At 39.7% G+C, this 17,403-nt stretch overlaps 1 protein-coding gene across 3 annotated transcripts in view; it reads left to right on the forward strand.

Moving 5' to 3' along the window:
* Positions 1-16,180, forward strand: part of ITGA8 (integrin subunit alpha 8) — a 140,707-nt gene extending 124,527 nt beyond the window's left edge. For all 3 annotated transcript variants that reach the window (XM_020806655.3, XM_073003121.2, XM_073003122.2), the window contains 2 exons: positions 9,661-9,783; positions 13,810-16,180. In XM_020806655.3, the coding sequence (XP_020662314.3) occupies positions 9,661-9,783; positions 13,810-13,896 (210 nt within the window). In that variant the 3' untranslated portion in view covers positions 13,897-16,180. The remainder of the gene's footprint in view (positions 1-9,660; positions 9,784-13,809) is intronic.
* The last annotated feature ends 1,223 nt before the right edge of the window (positions 16,181-17,403 follow it).

A 17,403-nucleotide genomic window follows, 5' to 3' on the forward strand; every position in this document is an offset into this window, starting at 1 on the left:
TTTAGTTAGTGCTGCGCAGAAGGTATCGGTGGTAAACCCCCTGCCGAACATTTCTTACCATGGAAATCCTGTGACTGTTGAAAATAAAACAAGAGGGAGTGCCGGAAGACAAGAAACCCAGGTTGGAAAGCACTCAGTCACCTACCAGAGAAGAGCACAAGCCAAATACAAATAGCTCTGTCACTATTAATGCAACTAGATTAAAGCTGAAAAGATGCATAGTGGCTGTCATGACTTCCAGGACCATCCCAAGTTATTCTGCAGCCTGAGACAGACAAGGTTGCATCTTCTCCCCTCCCGCATTCCATGTACAGAAGCTGGCTGGAATGGCAGTGCAATCTTACTTCAGTGCTGATGAACAAACAGTGCCCTCCAATGCAACTGAGGCATCTGGCTAGTTTATGGAGCCAAGAACATAATGGCCAGAACCCTGTTCCATTTTTACATCAGTGTAGGGAAAGTGAGAGGAAGGGCCAAAGCAGGATGCAGCTGAATGTTAAGACAAAAATGGTGACTACGGAAGAACCACACAGCTTTAATGAGGATAATGAAGACATGGAAATAGTCAAATATTTTGTTCAATCATCAGTCCAAATGGAAATTGCAACCAAGAAATCAAAGGAAGAATGAAACTCAAAAGGAAGCAATGAAAAAATTAGAGAATGTCTTCAAGTGTAAGGATTTGTCACTGGAAACAAGACCAAGATCATCCACACTCTCGTATTTCTCATCACCATGTATGGGTGTGAAAGCTGGATAGTAAAGAAAGGAGGGGAGACACAAATGCTGGAGGAGAACTTTGCATATACCCTGAACTTCCAGAAAGATGACAAATGGGTCGCAGAGCAAATCCTGAATCATCTTTGGAGGAAAAATTTATGAAATTGAGGGTGTCCTACTTTGGGCACATCATGAAAAGGCAGGATTCTCTGAAAAAGACAATAACACTGGAAAAGGTTGAGGACAGCAAGGAAAGAGGAATATCAAATGTGAGATAGATTGATCCCCTCAAGGAAGTACAGACTTGGATTTACAAGGGCTGAGCAGGGCTGTTGAGGACCGGATATTTTGGAGATTGCTGATTCATAGGTTTGACATTAGTCGGAGGTGACTTGATGGCACATAACAAAGAGAATGGAGGATAAGGATCCATATTTTGTCACAGAAACAAGTTCATCTCATTGTCAGAGTAGAAGCTTCGAAAAATTACATTTCTGGAAAAGAGCCTCCAGAATCTTCCAGGCATGCTAGCTGTGATGGTTCAGAGAGTTGTTATCCAAAATGTTCTGATAGAGGGTAGCCTGTAATCATTTTTTTAATGATTGCAGCCTCTTTGTTTAATTTTTCTCATAGATCCATGGAAGCAGTTGACCTCTGTTGATGAAACCATTGAATAAAGAAATCAACTTCTGTGTTTGGTGGCTGAACATTACTTTGCTGTGTGGAACTTTGATTAATAGTCTGCCCTTGTCGGTTGATATTTTAACTGTGGGAGTCAATGGTTTGGAGATTATCTCCATAAAGCCGGGAATCTCTGTGTGTATTTTTTTAATGAGATACCCATCAGACCTTGGAGGATTCCTGCTGAGGAGAGGGAACAAGCAAAAAACGGCACTTGACAGTTTTGAATGCTGAGTGTTTCTAGCTGGAAATGACTTTACTGGGGGAGGAGCACACAAGGGCTCCTTGTGGGGTCATCTGCCCTGTTGTGTGCCTTTATTTTTGTATTTCTGTAAGCAAAATGGATTTTACAGTGATAATATTTTAATTCTCCCTGTTTTGCTCATCTAAGCCCACTAGAGCAGGGACGAGCTGCTTGTCACCTTCAAGGTATTATTGGACCAAAGCTCCATTGATCTCTCGCTAATATTTGTTAATATTGACTAGGGCCAATGGGGGAGTTGCAGTCCAGCAACATCTACAAATTGCCAAGTCCCGCACTAGAGCCGCCCTGAAGCCACTTTATTGTTCTGGGAACAAAAAGTACATAACACCATGATTAGAGCTGGGCCAAGACACTTACTCCCTAAGGAAAAGAACAGCCTGATGACCTTTCCTGTTCTGTATATTGCCAAGGGGATTGGCAATGTTTAAAACTGACAGTGGGGCAGCCACACCTGAAGGCAACACACTGGCTTAGGGGGCACAGAGCAGGCTGCCTTGTGTATAGTTCTCCCTTCTAATTGCTTGATGTTGCGTCTTAGCATCTAATGATAGGGCTGTCCTTGATTGTAAATAGATAACGCCTGGTGCTGTACAAAACAACATCAATATCTTTTGAGAGACTTCTGTCCTAAAGCAGAATACAATCCTTGGTTCTGGTCTCTAGCCAAGTCTCTGCCAAATGTTGTCATGCCAACAGCATCCACATCCTGGAACCTCCTGCATTAGTTGATCTCCTTCACTGAGTGCTCTGTGTAGAAGATGGCTGTAAATAGAGCAACTGATGTTCTCTCTTTCCTCCTGCCCTTAGTGTTTTCATGCCAGCAACAGCCTTGTAAAGGAACACAAGGAAAGCCATTGAGAAATCTTTATCAGTTAATTAAAATGGGCCACTTCTACTGTGAGTGTTAGGAAGCTTCTACAATTGACTTGTGTCCCTTAAAAGGCACTGGGAATGTGTCTATTTTAGGGTGCTTTGCATACTATACTGTATATTCTGGTAGATCTATTAGATTACACATTTGAGAATTTATCTGAATTAATTATTCTTTTTCCTTACTACTCCCGTCAAATAATGTAGTGTATTTTATTTTGACATATGCACTTTAACATGTGCATATTTTAAACTTTTTGCTTCTGTGCTGAAAGGTCAGAAGACCAGCAATCGTAAGATCAAATCCACACAACGGAGTGCACTCCCGTCACTTGTCCCAGCTCCTGCCAACCTAGCAGTTCGAAAGCATGCAAATGCAAGTAGATAAATAGGTACCACCATGATGGGAAGGTAACGGTGTTCCATGTCTAGTTGCGCTGGCCATGTGACCACTGTCTACGGACAAACACTGGCTCTATGGCTTGGAGATGAAGATGTACCACACCCTAGAGTCGGACATAGGCATCCTTCAGTCTAGAGAGACTATGGTAACATGCTCTGAATCGAGGAGTGTCCTCTCCAGAGCATGAAGCCCGGGTAAAGTAATATGGAGGATAAGCTGTTACCCAAGCAGCAGATCCCCCCTCTCCACATTGCTGAAATGGTCCAATGGAAAGGCAAGAGCCAATACGACTGGTTCCAGCAACGTCGCAGGAGTTGGCAGAACAACACGAGCTGCCTTCGGGACTCCGGCTCCGGATTTTGCCTCTAGGTTAACTCCTGAAGCCTTTTCCATGAGTGGATATAGCCACAAGGCAGTGGAGGTTTGAAATCGGAGTTTTCCTTCTCCTAGATGGGCTACCTTCCATGGCTGACGAGCCCCAACTACCCGGCCTGCTCTTTAATAGTGCGAAAGTATGATCTGACCCTTAAAACTTTCCTGCCTCCCAGGCCTATGCAAATCTAATTGGCTTTCCTATTTACCATATTAAGGCCAGAGATAGAATTTGATAATTGTGGTGAGGAGACAAAAAGAAAGCCTACAAAAAAAAAAAAAAAACCTCAGCAAAACATCCATTCAAACATACCTGGCCTTCACCCTCAGCCCAGCTTCCCAGGGAAAAGGGTCCAGGGTCCTGGGACACATTCTTTTAAAGCAGAAAGTCCCACCCCCTGGGCCCCACTCCCAGGCCATATGGTGAGGAGACAAAAAGACAGCCCAGAAAAAAAAACCCTCAGCAAACCTTCCATTCAAACATACCTGGCCTTCACCCTCAGCCCAGCTTCCCAGGGAAAAGGGTCCAGGGTCCTGGGACACATTCTTTTAAAGCAGAAAGTCCCACCCCCTGGGCCCCACTCCCAGGCCATATGGTGAGGAGACAAAAAGACAGCCCAGAAAAAAAACCTCAGCAAACCTTCCATTCAAACATACCTGGCCTTCACCCTCAGCCCAGCTTCCCAGGGAAAAGGGTCCAGGGTCCTGGGATACACTCTTTTAAAGCAGAAAGTCCCACCCCCTAGGCCCCACCCCCAGGCCATGTGGTACAGTCCAGATACTCTTTCAGAAAGCACAGACCTCAAGGATGGCAAAAGGTTGATGAATATGTGTCTTGCTTTTGATTTTGCAAAACAGTAACCATTATGACATTTCTTTTTTGGACACACAGAAAATCTCGCTGAAATACACACCACGTGGTTTCTGCACATATTTTAAAGGATGTCATCATCTAATGACTGACAGTGTTACATCAGGATTTGACCTTGCTACCACTTCAGTAATGAAGTTGCCAACCTGAAAGAGAAATTGAAGAATGAGTACTGCACAGTTTCGGATATGAGGGAACAAGCACACTTTGTTGCTCTCAATAAGCACCTCTACAGCTGGATCCAAGGACAAAAGGGTCAAGTCTTTGTAGTTTGGTGAAACTATACATTTTATCTAATGAGATGAGCACTTTCTCTAAGCAGTGAATTGTGCTCATAGGGTGAGATGCTAATACAACTGCAGAAATATTTGGAACCTAACAGATGCCATTTGCTGTAGTAGAAAGTATAAAGTTACTAGGAGTATATTCAACACTGCCTAATTCCTGAATGGCAAAGTTATATTTTGCAGTTACACTATTTCAGAGCATAACTAGCATTTCTCTTCTCATGCTCAGAACTCTATGGCAAGGGCATGTCTGGTGTTTTGCTGTAGATACTTGCTGCTTTGTTATATCTGTAACATGCACCTGACTTAGTCCCATATGCTTGATTGGTCAGGCACATCTGATCTATATCCTCTCTGCACAGTCTGCAGTGATCTATATTTTACAGATATCACCCAACCAAAGAGATGAGAGAATCTAGTGTGCTATACTAGGGCAGAGGGCTGTGCTCAAAACTGCAGTGAAGAAGCATCCATCCTGATATAGCTTATGTTACTTCCAAAATATCTCTCTGACTCAAGCTATTTCCTTTAGTACAAAATATAAACTGTGATTATATTTTGTACTAAAGGAAATAAAATTAAACTTGTATTTTCATGGCAAACAACAAACTGTGATACACAAATATCTAGCAGATACCTAGAAAGACACCTGTCTTTTAATTTGAAAATATGAGGCTCTTGATTTGGAAATTAAAAAACAACAACAACACAAAGCAAAACCACTCCAAAAACACATAACCTTAGCATCAGCGGTTCAAAGCAAATCTGAATAAAAACCCAATTTACCAGTAAAAAGATTTTTCAGAATCTATATTGTAACACCTTCCTTGTGATTTTCATATATAGAAAACATGGTGAGTGAGATACACTGGCTGAAATCCTGTTTTTTTATGAATGCAGAAGGCAACTACTGTATCAGCTTCTAGCTGGCAATTAATGAATCACCACTGGGATTTTTGGAGGCATGTGTGCTTGATGGCTTGGTGGCTAGGATTCTTTCAAGAATCCTACCTGGGATTTATTAACTGTCAGCTAGAAGCACCTGAATACCTTCTGTAGGCATAAGAAAGCAACAGGATTTCAGCCACTGTTCATAATTTGAAATATTAAACTGATTACTGCAATTGATATGCATATGGTGTATTTGACAAATGGGTTTTTTTCAGTTAGCTGTATGCAAAACACATTAGTAGCTTTGTTTGGTTAAAACACTGGTTCTTAACCTTGGGTTACTCAGGAGTTTTGGACTGCAACTCCCAGAAGCCTTCACCACCAACTGTGCTGCCTGGGGTTTCTGAGAGTTGCAGTTCAAAAACATCCGAGTAACAAAGGTTAAGAACCACTGGGTTAAAACATTTGCAGAACAAAAAAGCTCTCATATCCTCTGATGCCATATTTTTGTCCAACAGAGTTTGCATATAATTAAATCTACCTGGCTCAAGGCTCAAGGAACAGCTGCATCAGTCTACCGCTATAACACAATAGAAGAAGACTGCTAGTTAAATAAAATTATGTCCTTTACAGCAACAACTTTTAAAGCAATGGCAAGAATTATTAGATTAATGAATCATATCATAGCCCATCAGAAACCTAATTTCTCTGTACATAAAGAGTTCTGAGATCTGAGGGGGAAAGTTTCTATACATTACATTTTGGCTATGCTTTTCTACAAGTGTTATTAATATCGTAATGAATCAAATATCCTGGGAGCAGCACTTAACCAGTTCTTAAGCCAAGAAATAATGCTATTGCTCAACTGCAACACCGGTAAGCTTGCACTAAAATAAATGAGTCTGCGATTAAATGGAAACACCTTTTGATTTCCAAAGTAACACTTCCATTCTTTGGTGACACCTTGAACTACTGAGTAAATTATTGGTTCTTTCACATATCTTAAAAAAAGGCTGGATAGCTCAGCATGTTAGGATACCTGATTGTGGAGCCAGGGATAAGGAGCTCAATAATCTACTTTCCTCCTAGAACAACAGTCAGTGTGTAGCCTTGGACAAACTGCATAGTTCTAGAGCACCACCAGCAGAAGGGACTTGCAAACCACTTTTTGGTACAGTATTTATACTTTGGAAACACTTGTAAGGATTGCCAGAAGTTGGAACTGACTTTGATGGCATGTAATAAATTAAATTAAAGGAAGCCAGCTGCATTGTAATCCTGGAGACACAAAAGGTGATGTTTTTCTGAGTTTTTTCAAATGAAATGTCTCCTGTTTCCTTGTTGTATCAATTTGTAAGGGCACCGGAGCAAACTGGGTTTATTTCTTTCTGAAATATAATGCCTCCAATCCACACAGAAAATGAATGAACTCATAGAAGGAAAACAATGTCCAATGCCTTCCTCCTAGTGCCCATAGAGATGGGGAAGGGGCAGTGTGAGAGTTTTCTGATGGTCTCAAAATAACCTGAAAGGAAGGGAGAGAGGGAACGGTTAGGCCAGATCCAAACTGCTGGTTTATTCAGTGGTTTAGATATCTGGCTGTGGAGCCACAGGACAGGAATTCAATTCTCCACTGTACCTCCTTGATGGGACGGGGCTCAGAGAGGGAGGCCTCTCTGAGGTCCCCTGTCCACGCAGTCTTTCCCAGGGTGTACTGACCTGCTAGGGGAGGGCTTCCCCGTGGGCCCGGTCTACTCCCTGGGAAAGCCTGGTAGACCGGGCCTACTAGGAGAAGCCCTCTCCTGGTACGCCCCGTCCACCCTCGGAAGGCCTGCGTCGGTGGGGGACCTCCGAGAGGCCTCTGGCAGCGGCGGGGGAGCCCTTGGAGGCCTCGGGCAGCAGCGATGGTGGTGGTGGTGAACCCCTGGAAGGCTTTGGAAAGGTAAGGTCTTTTCATGTGGCTTATTTTCAATTTTTTGTGTTCGGGGGTTTCTTGGGCCGCTTACGGATTAAATGGTTTTCAGTGCATTCCTATGGGAAATGCATATTCAACCTATGGACTTTTTAACCTACGGACACCGTTCCAATACGGATTAATTCCATAGGTCGTAGGTCCACTGTAATGGTCACAGTAGCAAGACTAATATTTGCAAAAAGTTGGAAAAATGACAAACAAATTAATCTTGAAGACTGGTATAAAGAAATGTGGAGTTTAGTGATAAACAATAAGCTAACGTGAAATAAAAGTAAGAAGAGGAATCACAAAATACAATGATTTTGAAGAGGTATGGAATCTATATTTGAAATATGTTTTTATAAAAGGGAAAGGTCATAAGCCAGCAGAAGAATCAATGTATTTTGGAGTGGAATGGGGTGAAAAGAGATCAAAAGAATATATTTTATTATCTGGTCCCAAGGGTGATGGTGGCACAGGGGGGGAATTTTTGTATGGTATATATGTACACACTTTTTATGTTAGTATTGTCATTATTGTTTTTCTTTAATTAATAAGAAATAATAATCTTAGAACTGCAGAGCTGAAACAGAGTCGGACACAACTGGACTAAATGTCAAGGAACAATGAGGAATAATTACAAGTTGATTTAGAGAAAGGATACATTTTGGCAATTTGCCAAATAGTAAGCTGGAGGAGGCTGGGAGACAGGAAAAACAGAGTGGACAAAGTTCAAGGAGTAGCATCAACTGGAAATTACTTCTCAGCCAAAAATCTTAATGAAAGATACTCTGAGTTCATTGTACATTGAAGTGATTATTTCAAATATTAGATCCTTTTCACCAGATGGCTGATGCTGTAGATCTCATGTGAGGTTGGAGCAATGTGCTTGAGAGTCCATTAGTGATCTGATCACTGATAAGATCCCTGCTCCGACTTGGAGAACAAGCATTTGGAATTCCTAGTTATACTTGGCGTTTGGAACTCCAAGGGCCTTCCATGTTGAGATTCTAGTTAACACATCATTACTCAGAATAGACAACACTGGAGGTCAGCAGCACTGTAAACCTCAGATAAATGGAAATTAAGCATTTAATATTTAAAGCTGCTGCAAAAACAGAGTTGGGAAATGTGTAGGGTTGAAAAAATATATAATTTCTCATTTCTGGAAAGTATATAATTGTCCTCTGGAGACCCACCAAAGCCAAAGCTTAAGTATTTCAAAAGCTTTCATGCGATGAAAAGACTGTTTTGTCTTCACTGTTTTATGCAGTAGGGGCTTTTTGCCCAAACTTTAAGAAGGTATGTAGCTGTGTCAGCTGTCTGAAACCACAATGCAATAAAAGTGCTAACTATTTTGGAATCAATTCTTTCTAACAGCATAGCCTAAAGGAGCTCAGATTTATTTGGCTTTGGTCATAATATAAACTCCAGCAAATTTTAAATGTAACAATCCAAGGTAATGTGGTTTTCAGAGTACCATTTCACTTGACATATTGCATTCCAGAAAAGATACCCAAGTACAAAACATAGGTACCTTGTAACAATTGCTCATGTTTAAAGTGACCATTTAAGCAAGTACTTGCTATTTAGAAGTTGTTTGCAACTCCAAGGCCCTTCCATGTTGACATTCAAGTTAACACAAGCAGCAAGGCCAGCCCTTACATTTAGGCATAGAAAGACAATTTGCATCAAGGGGAAGATATTAGGAGGGGAAGAGTGTCTACTGCCTTCTTCTTCTTCTTCTTCTTCTTCTTCTTCTTCTTCTTCTTCTTGATTCCACTGTTGTTTCTCTCTACCATATGTCCCAAATTCTTATGTTTTTATGCCAGTGTAATATAACCATTATATCTTGGTGGTGAATTGCCACGAATTAAGTCAGCATAGGCATTTGCTGTTGCACGCTGACTTGTACAACACCAAATGCCCATGCTGACTTCTTAATTTGCAGCTGTTTGTATTGATGTTTACACTAGCAGTGTTATACTGGCATAAAAATGGAAACAGGGTTCTGGCCATTATGTTCTTGGCTCCATAAACTAGCCAGATGCCTCAGTTGCACTGGAGGGCACTGTTTGTTCATCAGCACTGATGTACGATTGCACTGCCATTCCAGCCAGCTTCTGTACATGGAATGCGGGAGGGGAGAAGATGCCACCTTGTCTGTCTCAGGCTGCAGAATAACTTGGGATGGCCCTGGAAGTTGTGACATCTATTGTGTGATTAATTTTAAGACAGCCATTTTAACTTTTCATTTGGTACAAAGAATGCATTTCTTTTTTCCTCTGGAATATTATTACAATTTTCACTTCACCCTTCACTTTGTTCTTTGTTTTTTAATTTCAGATTAAAACATCAGTTATTTGGGCTACCCCAAATATCTCCTTTGCAATCCCATTGTGGGTTATAATATTGGCCATACTCCTTGGCCTGCTAGTTCTGGCTATGCTGACCTTAGCTTTGTGGAAGGTACGTTATGTATTGGTGTTGAACTAGAAAAGGTGTTAATAAAACAAAATCAGTATGGGATGGGGTGGTGTGGGGTGAGGCAGGGTGGAGGGGTAAAGAAACAAAAGAATTTGTGATCTGCTGAACAAAGTAATCACAGACATCCGAGATCAGTGTGTTATTTATTTTGGGTAACTGACATGTTTGTGTTGCTAGCCTTTTAAAAGAGGCAGCTTGTTTTCAAAGACTCACATTATTAAAGGCTTGTTAGAAGTAACCAGTGAGAGACTGACTGTGTTTCCCAAGACCTATGCTCTGCTTTCATCCTGGGAGACAGTGTGTCATGCAGGATGCTGCAAACAAGCATCTCCTGGCTTTGTTTCTCCCTAAAACCTCAAGGAATAATCCTTGGTAATGTGATCTTGCAGCCCTGTTTAGAGGGAGAGAAATGTTATATTGCTGAAGCTGCAAGTGATTTTATTTTAATATTGGTGGGTTCTCTTTGATGTTTTTACTACATCACAAAAAGACTTGCAGTCATTGAGGTACTTGCAGCCTATAAGTTTTTGGTTCAGCAACTTGGAAACAATTGTCTTCGAAGTACTGTACTGAAAAGCACCACCTTTGCACATCAGAGGCATAGTTTCCCTCCCACTGCCTGCCATGGATGCCATTTCCTATTTGCCTTTGACCTACATTATATATAGTCATTGCACTGGCTGATCTATTCTGATCCAGTACTTTCTTGTGTATTTCATATCCCTAAGTCTTTCATTTCATTTTTATTCCTTGGCAACCATTGTTAAGATAAATACATAGGATTGTTTATCAAACACCATATACTATAATTATGAACAATGAAAAACAATGTTCTTTATTGAGCACTAATAGTTCTTAGTGAGTATATGCACACTGGACAATGGGGATTTCAATTCATATTTTGGCACGATGACCTTATTTCCTGTGCAGACTGGATTGAAAGTAACTAATTGTGTCACATACATAACAAGGCAAATAAATGACCCCAAACTTAATAGCATTCTAGTCATTCGGAAGAATAAGTAACATGTGAAGAATATTTTTGCCTCTTACATGCATGTTTTCTGCACCATTACCTGATGAATTAATTTAAATAATTACTCAATTAAACACACACACAAAGAACATTTGATCCTGATACATACCACATTTCTCATTTTCTAGTTCATGCATTTCGTAAACAAGAGTACCTATCAAGGTATAGCATGCAACCGGAAATGTATTAGATGTCTGGTTGGTTATCTGCACATATGTAATAAGGACACTAAGCAAAATCATTTATTATTATTATTATTATTATTTAAATTTATATACTAGTGCAATGCACTGCTTTTTGTTTAGAGCAAATAAAAGCACATAGACAAAAAATTAATATAAAATACATAGATAATAACAATAAACTCAAGAGGCGTAATTTACGGCTTATGAACGGAATATGAGGCATAATGAAAAATTAGACTGTGTAACCAAGGAAATGGAGAGTTTCCAAGATCGTGTAAGTGAAACCATGAGCCAAAGTGCAGATATTTTTCACAGGGTTATGAATTTATTTTTTTTAAAGGACTATAACGTGTTTGTTTATATGAAATTCTGGTTGTTTTTAAGGCAAGCTGTTGTTTTAAACCAGCTAGCTGGATAGCAAAGTGAGTTAGGTGTCTGGCTGCAGAACTAGAGTTTGGGAGTTCAATTCTTCACTGTGCCTTCTGAGAGAAAAGCCATCCTATGTGGCCTTAAGCAAACTGCGCAGTCCCAGGGTACCCCCAGAAGGAAGGAACGCTAAACCACTTTTGAGTGCTTCCTACCTAGAAAACCCAGGAAAAGGTTGCCATAAGTCAGAACAGACATGATGGCACATGATTATTATTATTATTATAATATTGTTTTAAAGCACACCATACAGATTTTTTTAAAACAATCAAAAACTTTTGAGTTGAATGGGTGGTTGTTAGCATGTTTATTTTCGTGCATTTACCACTTATTTCATATGTTTCAAATTTTCTGAATCTTAAGAAAGTAGAAAACACATAAGAACTCTCATATTGATTTTTGTTTGTTTGTTTCCTGAACAATTTAAACCCTAGTAAACTAAAGCTAGCTGCAACAGCGGTTTTGCAAAGACACTCTGTGCGCATGTAAGACAGACCTAGGACTTGGCGAGCAGCCTCCCCAAATAACTTTTCCAGCATATAGATAAGGCAGCAAAACCTTTCACCCACCAGTCTGGACACAGGCTACTTTCCATGAATTATAGTCTGCAAATGTTTGGCATTTTCTCTGTTTTTGCAATCACAGACAGGTGGCAAAACCACGAATTTGGTTGAGCTCTCTTAGCAGACAATGTGGGTGAGCTACATTCAGCTTGGCAAGACATAAATTGTGTAAAACAATTTCATAAGAACAGAATGTCCATAGTTCCTCTTGTTATCCATTATTCCAAGAGATAATCTCGCAACACAGCACAGATCTCGTTTTAAAAAGAAACCCAAAACACCCACATTCCATTCCTTTATATCCTTTCCATTTGGACAGATAATCAAAGCCACTCATGCAGATGAAGCAGGTGAGAAGGTCTTGCCCAACACCAGATTCTTATCATTTGATAATTTGCCCCATCTTGCCTTCATAGCAGGAGAAGAGGTCAGCTGTAGTGCAACTTGGTATGAAAACTCCAAGTACTCTGATATGATTCAGATTCACCAGCTGTTCTGATCTGCCCCAGTGTGATTCATGTGGTACAAATGGGGTAGGCTGCAGAATTGAACTCTTTACTTTCTGGAGGTTTTTCCCCTTTCTTTCTTGTCTAATACTTAACACCACGCTTTCACTGGTGTCCCTTCCATAGGAGCACTCCAGTGCCATCACACTCACATACAGAAAAAGTTTTTCACATCACCTAGATATTATCTTCTTGTGAAGTTTACATCCCTGCTGTCACATCTGGAATAACAACATGTTTCAGGAGATGTGGCTGAATATCAAAATCATGTAGTCAGTTTCAATGTCTGGTGACTTTCCCAGGCTTCTTTAGATATACTATAAACTATTCAGGAGTGGTTTATTAGTCTTTACTTCTGGAAATGCTCTAGGACTCTGCACCTTGACTACATAGTTGATGAGGCATTTAATACCATCAGCCATACAAACCCTGGTCATCTTGGCTGGCCCAGGTGCTCCAACCCACTGAGCTACACCACATCAGCAGTTGGGTAATGGCACCAGCAGCTTAATGGCACAGTATAGATGGTGTGATAAACCTTGGGATAGATTCTATTTTAATGAAGACAAAGCCAATGTGGACCAATATATTTTCACCCAAAAAGCTATTTGCTCATTGGTATATTCTTCCTCGTGCACTTTATGAGATGTGCAATAAATCGTATGCATGTTTATTCCAAAGAAAACCTGGTTACATTCAGTGGGCTTAAACAAGGAGTCTTCAACACCTTAAGGACTAAAAATTTTATTATGGCATAAACTTTCAAGATATTTCAGAAGTTCATAGCTTCACCTGCTTTTTAGGACAAATTCTCCCAGTCTATTTATCCAAACTCCTGTTTTTGACCATATTTTTTAGAAGATTGAATTCTAAAAAATATGAGGGATGGGATGTCAAACCTAATGTCTGACGTCTGCTAGCCATCAGGATGGCCTTGATTTAGTGGCCATAGTGTATCAGCAAACCAAGGGAGTATGATATGCTTCTGGCAAACTCTTTGGTGACTAGGAGCCACCTCTAGTCATAATGTGCTGTGCAAGAGTATTTGTAACATCTTAATTAGTCCTGTTTATGCAGAAAGCATCCTATGGAGATTTGGCCTGTGATTTTGTAAGCCAAAGGTACTGCTGACAGCATGTGGCTTGTTCCTCTATGTGCTTGCAAAAGCAAAAGCAGATCCAAATGAGCCCTATAGAGCATTTTTAGGGCAAGATCTGGAAATCAGAGAATTGATGTTGTGTCAGTTGAGTGGTTACTTTGTTTACTTGTCTTGATTGTTTGTTTTGTTCTAGTGTGGCTTCTTCGACAGAGCAAGACCACCCAGAGACGACATGGCTGATAGGGTTCAGCTAACAAGTGACAAGACTACTGATGCATAGAAAAGGAAATATCTGCAGAAAAATCCTAGAGTGGAGAGTTCATCCTCCAGAAGCCCACCTTTGAACGCAGGTCTTCCCAAGATGTTGGCATGAGCTGATGTTTTACATGTTGGCTACATCATAACCTTGAAGAACAGAAAAGAACATCATTGATTCAAGAGTATATCCATATGCTAAACTATTTTTAAGAAGCTATTGCAGGAAGAAACGGTTCACTTATTTGAAACTGTGATGGATTCTTCATGTTGCATGGGGTTAATTAAGAGGACTCTTCATCCAAACCATGCTGGGTTGAAGACTCTTTTTTTGTGGTGTGGCTTGAAGAGGAGTGGGACAGAATATTTTTCATCAAACTCTACTGTATCATGGCAGAACATGTGGCGCCTCCCTAAGGAGAAAAACTTCTATGAAACTGGCTCAGGGAGACAAGCAATATTCCTGGTACTGTGAAAGTACTTCTGAAAAAAAAGAAGCAGAAGAAGCAGAAATAGCTTTTAAATATGCTTATTATAAGTGAGGCATGATTATTTATTTTTTCCATCTGTCATTGATTATATATCATAACAAAAATAAGTCACAAAGTTTTGTATTCCAATGGTAACAGCTTCAGTACTTTGTATGTAAATAGAAAGAATGTATCCTGCACATTCCTTATATCAGTTATAAGTGCTTGGAGGGAAATGTACATGTATATGATTTTATAGGATGAAAAGTGTGATTTCAAAAAGTAATGAAATCATAGGTCTGGAAAGTGACTCTGGAGATTATCTAGCTCATCCCTGAGACACAGGACATAGAACTTTCCATTTATTTAATACCACCACAAAACAAGCCTAGCATTTATTTAATAGCATCATGCCCTCAACCTAACAATTCAGTGTTATCCACTTCATAATGACTGTCGAGCACAAATAAGTCTAGCATCTTGTTTCAGAGATATGTAGAAAAATTTTAACATATTGTCTGTACCCTACTAATATACTCCAACCGTTCCTAGTAAATCACTAAACCACTTTCTTGAAAAGCATGATAAATAAGCCAGGTAGAAAACGTGTGGAGAAAACATCTTATGTAAATAAAATAAGTGTCTGCTATGATGTAATTCCCATTTACCAACCCTTCCTCAGAGATGTTCTTCTCTGGCTCACTAACACAAGTCAATTATACTCAACGTCTGCATCCACTGGAACAACCACAGATGATTTAGAGGAAAAAATAATCAGAGCTTGGAATATTATTTTGAAAAGGAACTCATAGTATTATTCATTGTGTACAAATTCCCATTGAAATGCCTCAAAAATATTTTAAATGCATTTTGGAAGTAGGTAGAAAGTATTGCTCATTAGACCAAAAATAGCTTTTTATTTTTGAAATATAACTACAGCTTTGTTAGCCCAAATACTGGCTGAAATCCTATTGGGTGGCTATGCTTGCGTAACTCCATGTTACCCAAGCAGTAAGTCACTCTAATTGCTCCAAAGCCGATTTGCTGTTCACAAGTTCTTCTGCACTTGCACTGTGCAATTCGGTCACAGAGGGGACCACATGACTCATTCTGCAATCAGATAACACTATCCTGGTTGCCTGGGTGGAATGCCCAGTACATTTACAATGACAGTACTTGGTGCTATGTGAAGACGAAGAGTATATATTTACAGGGAGGATTGCTTATTATAACTGCTTTCAGTAATTCCAGATTTATAGCATTACAAACCCTCCTTAGTCTCCCACCAGATTAAAAATGTTAAAATGGCCATCAGAAATAATGCCAAATGTTTTTAAGACCATTATGAGGATTATTTATTGGGTTTGCTTTATGCTCCCATAATTTTTCCAGAACATGCTTAATAATTACATATCTAATCATTAAGAACTTAATTTTGCTTTCCTATTTCAATTGATTAGTGGACACCATACCTATACTATTCTATTGTATTCGAGACATGAAACCTTCTGTGTATGCATGGAGTTTCCTTCACATGCAACAGTTTTCTACTGAGTTCTGAAAGAGAACTGATCAGTGTGCATTTCATGTATAAAAATAAGCAGGATGCTACTGACATTAAGTGGGATGCTGTGGATAAAAGTGTACCGTAGATCGATTTTTTTTAAAAAAAAAAATCAGAATGATTTTGCCCATGTGTATGTGTTGATATTGTCATTCACCACTGAATTTTATTTCTCTGTTGACTTGTATGAATGCCCTGTAACTTCTCTTCACAGACCCTGGACCAAATCCAGCATGACTTCCAAGGAATATTATAAATACCAACTTTTGGAATAATCACCCATCTGTAGTCTTTGTAATGCTGGGCCAGAATACCATACACTTACATAGCAGACCTCAATTAATGAATTTCAAAGACATTTGTGGTGAAAAACAGCTGCCTGAAGTTTTTAGTGTTCCACATTTCCATAATCTATTTGTAGAAGTATCTTTTTGAATCTAACAGTGCACTGCTGAGTGGAGAAACATGCATCTTTCTCACCTGTTCTTTCCTTCTCTTGATTAGTTTTTTTTTTTTACTTCATGTTTAGCATGAGAGGTCCTAGAATCAGTTCTTCCAATGATTCTAATTTATGTCCTGCCAAAACCTAGAAGTGCTCTGCAGTGTTTGTTATCATGAACTGTTTTTTTAAACCCAGCCTTCCCCCCCTCAAAAAAAAAGGAATTTAGAAATTTCGCTCAAATCACATGGGGAAAGGAAACTCAAAAGGCTTGGTACGACATCCCAAATTTTCATTATTGACCAGCTTGTCTTAAACAGCTGCCAAACAATTAATTCATTCTCTGAGAAAGACCAATAAATTAATCCTTGTCATCATTCCTATCATAACAAAGCAATATAAATGGTGGGGTTTCAGCCATGCTTTCAGAAGTCTTCTTAATATCTGCCAGGAGAAGGCTCGTTTTGCTTTTTCATTTGCATTCTGTGAAATAAACTGAAATGTATTCCTAAGGTGGGGAATACAGTTAGTGTTTTGATACATTCCAGACATGAATAATTTCCTTGGTCAATCATAAATATCACTGCATATAAATGAAGACTGTAAAATTGCATAGCATGGTGAAATCCATGGGCCTACAGTAATGGTTTTCATGTTTCATGGCATTATGATGCCCTGGGGAGATCGTGAGGAAATCAAGGAACTTTAGAAGGTGTGAATTCAAATTCTGTCCCTGTAGTCTGTAAAATGAGGAAGCCTATGTTTCCTTAACCAGGATTGCTCAGAATGAAAAATCAACAACAGAGCAAAGCAAAGTGTGCTGCTTGTATATACAGAGGTCACACTTCTGGACCAGTATCTTCCCACACAATATGCAGTTGCCAAAATTTGTGAGCTGTGTCTTCAGATGTGTTTCCAGTTCATGTGTGCTGAGGGAAAGTTCTTGCAGACATGGCTAAGGTCAAGAATGAGCCCTTGACTGCAGTCCAACATTCATGAAAAATACAGGTTGTGTATAACCTTTTGAGATTTTGGAGGCAGAAGAGACATGTCTGTGTC

This window comes from Pogona vitticeps, chromosome 6 (assembly GCF_051106095.1).
Source record: "Pogona vitticeps strain Pit_001003342236 chromosome 6, PviZW2.1, whole genome shotgun sequence".
NCBI lineage: Eukaryota > Metazoa > Chordata > Lepidosauria > Squamata > Agamidae > Pogona > Pogona vitticeps.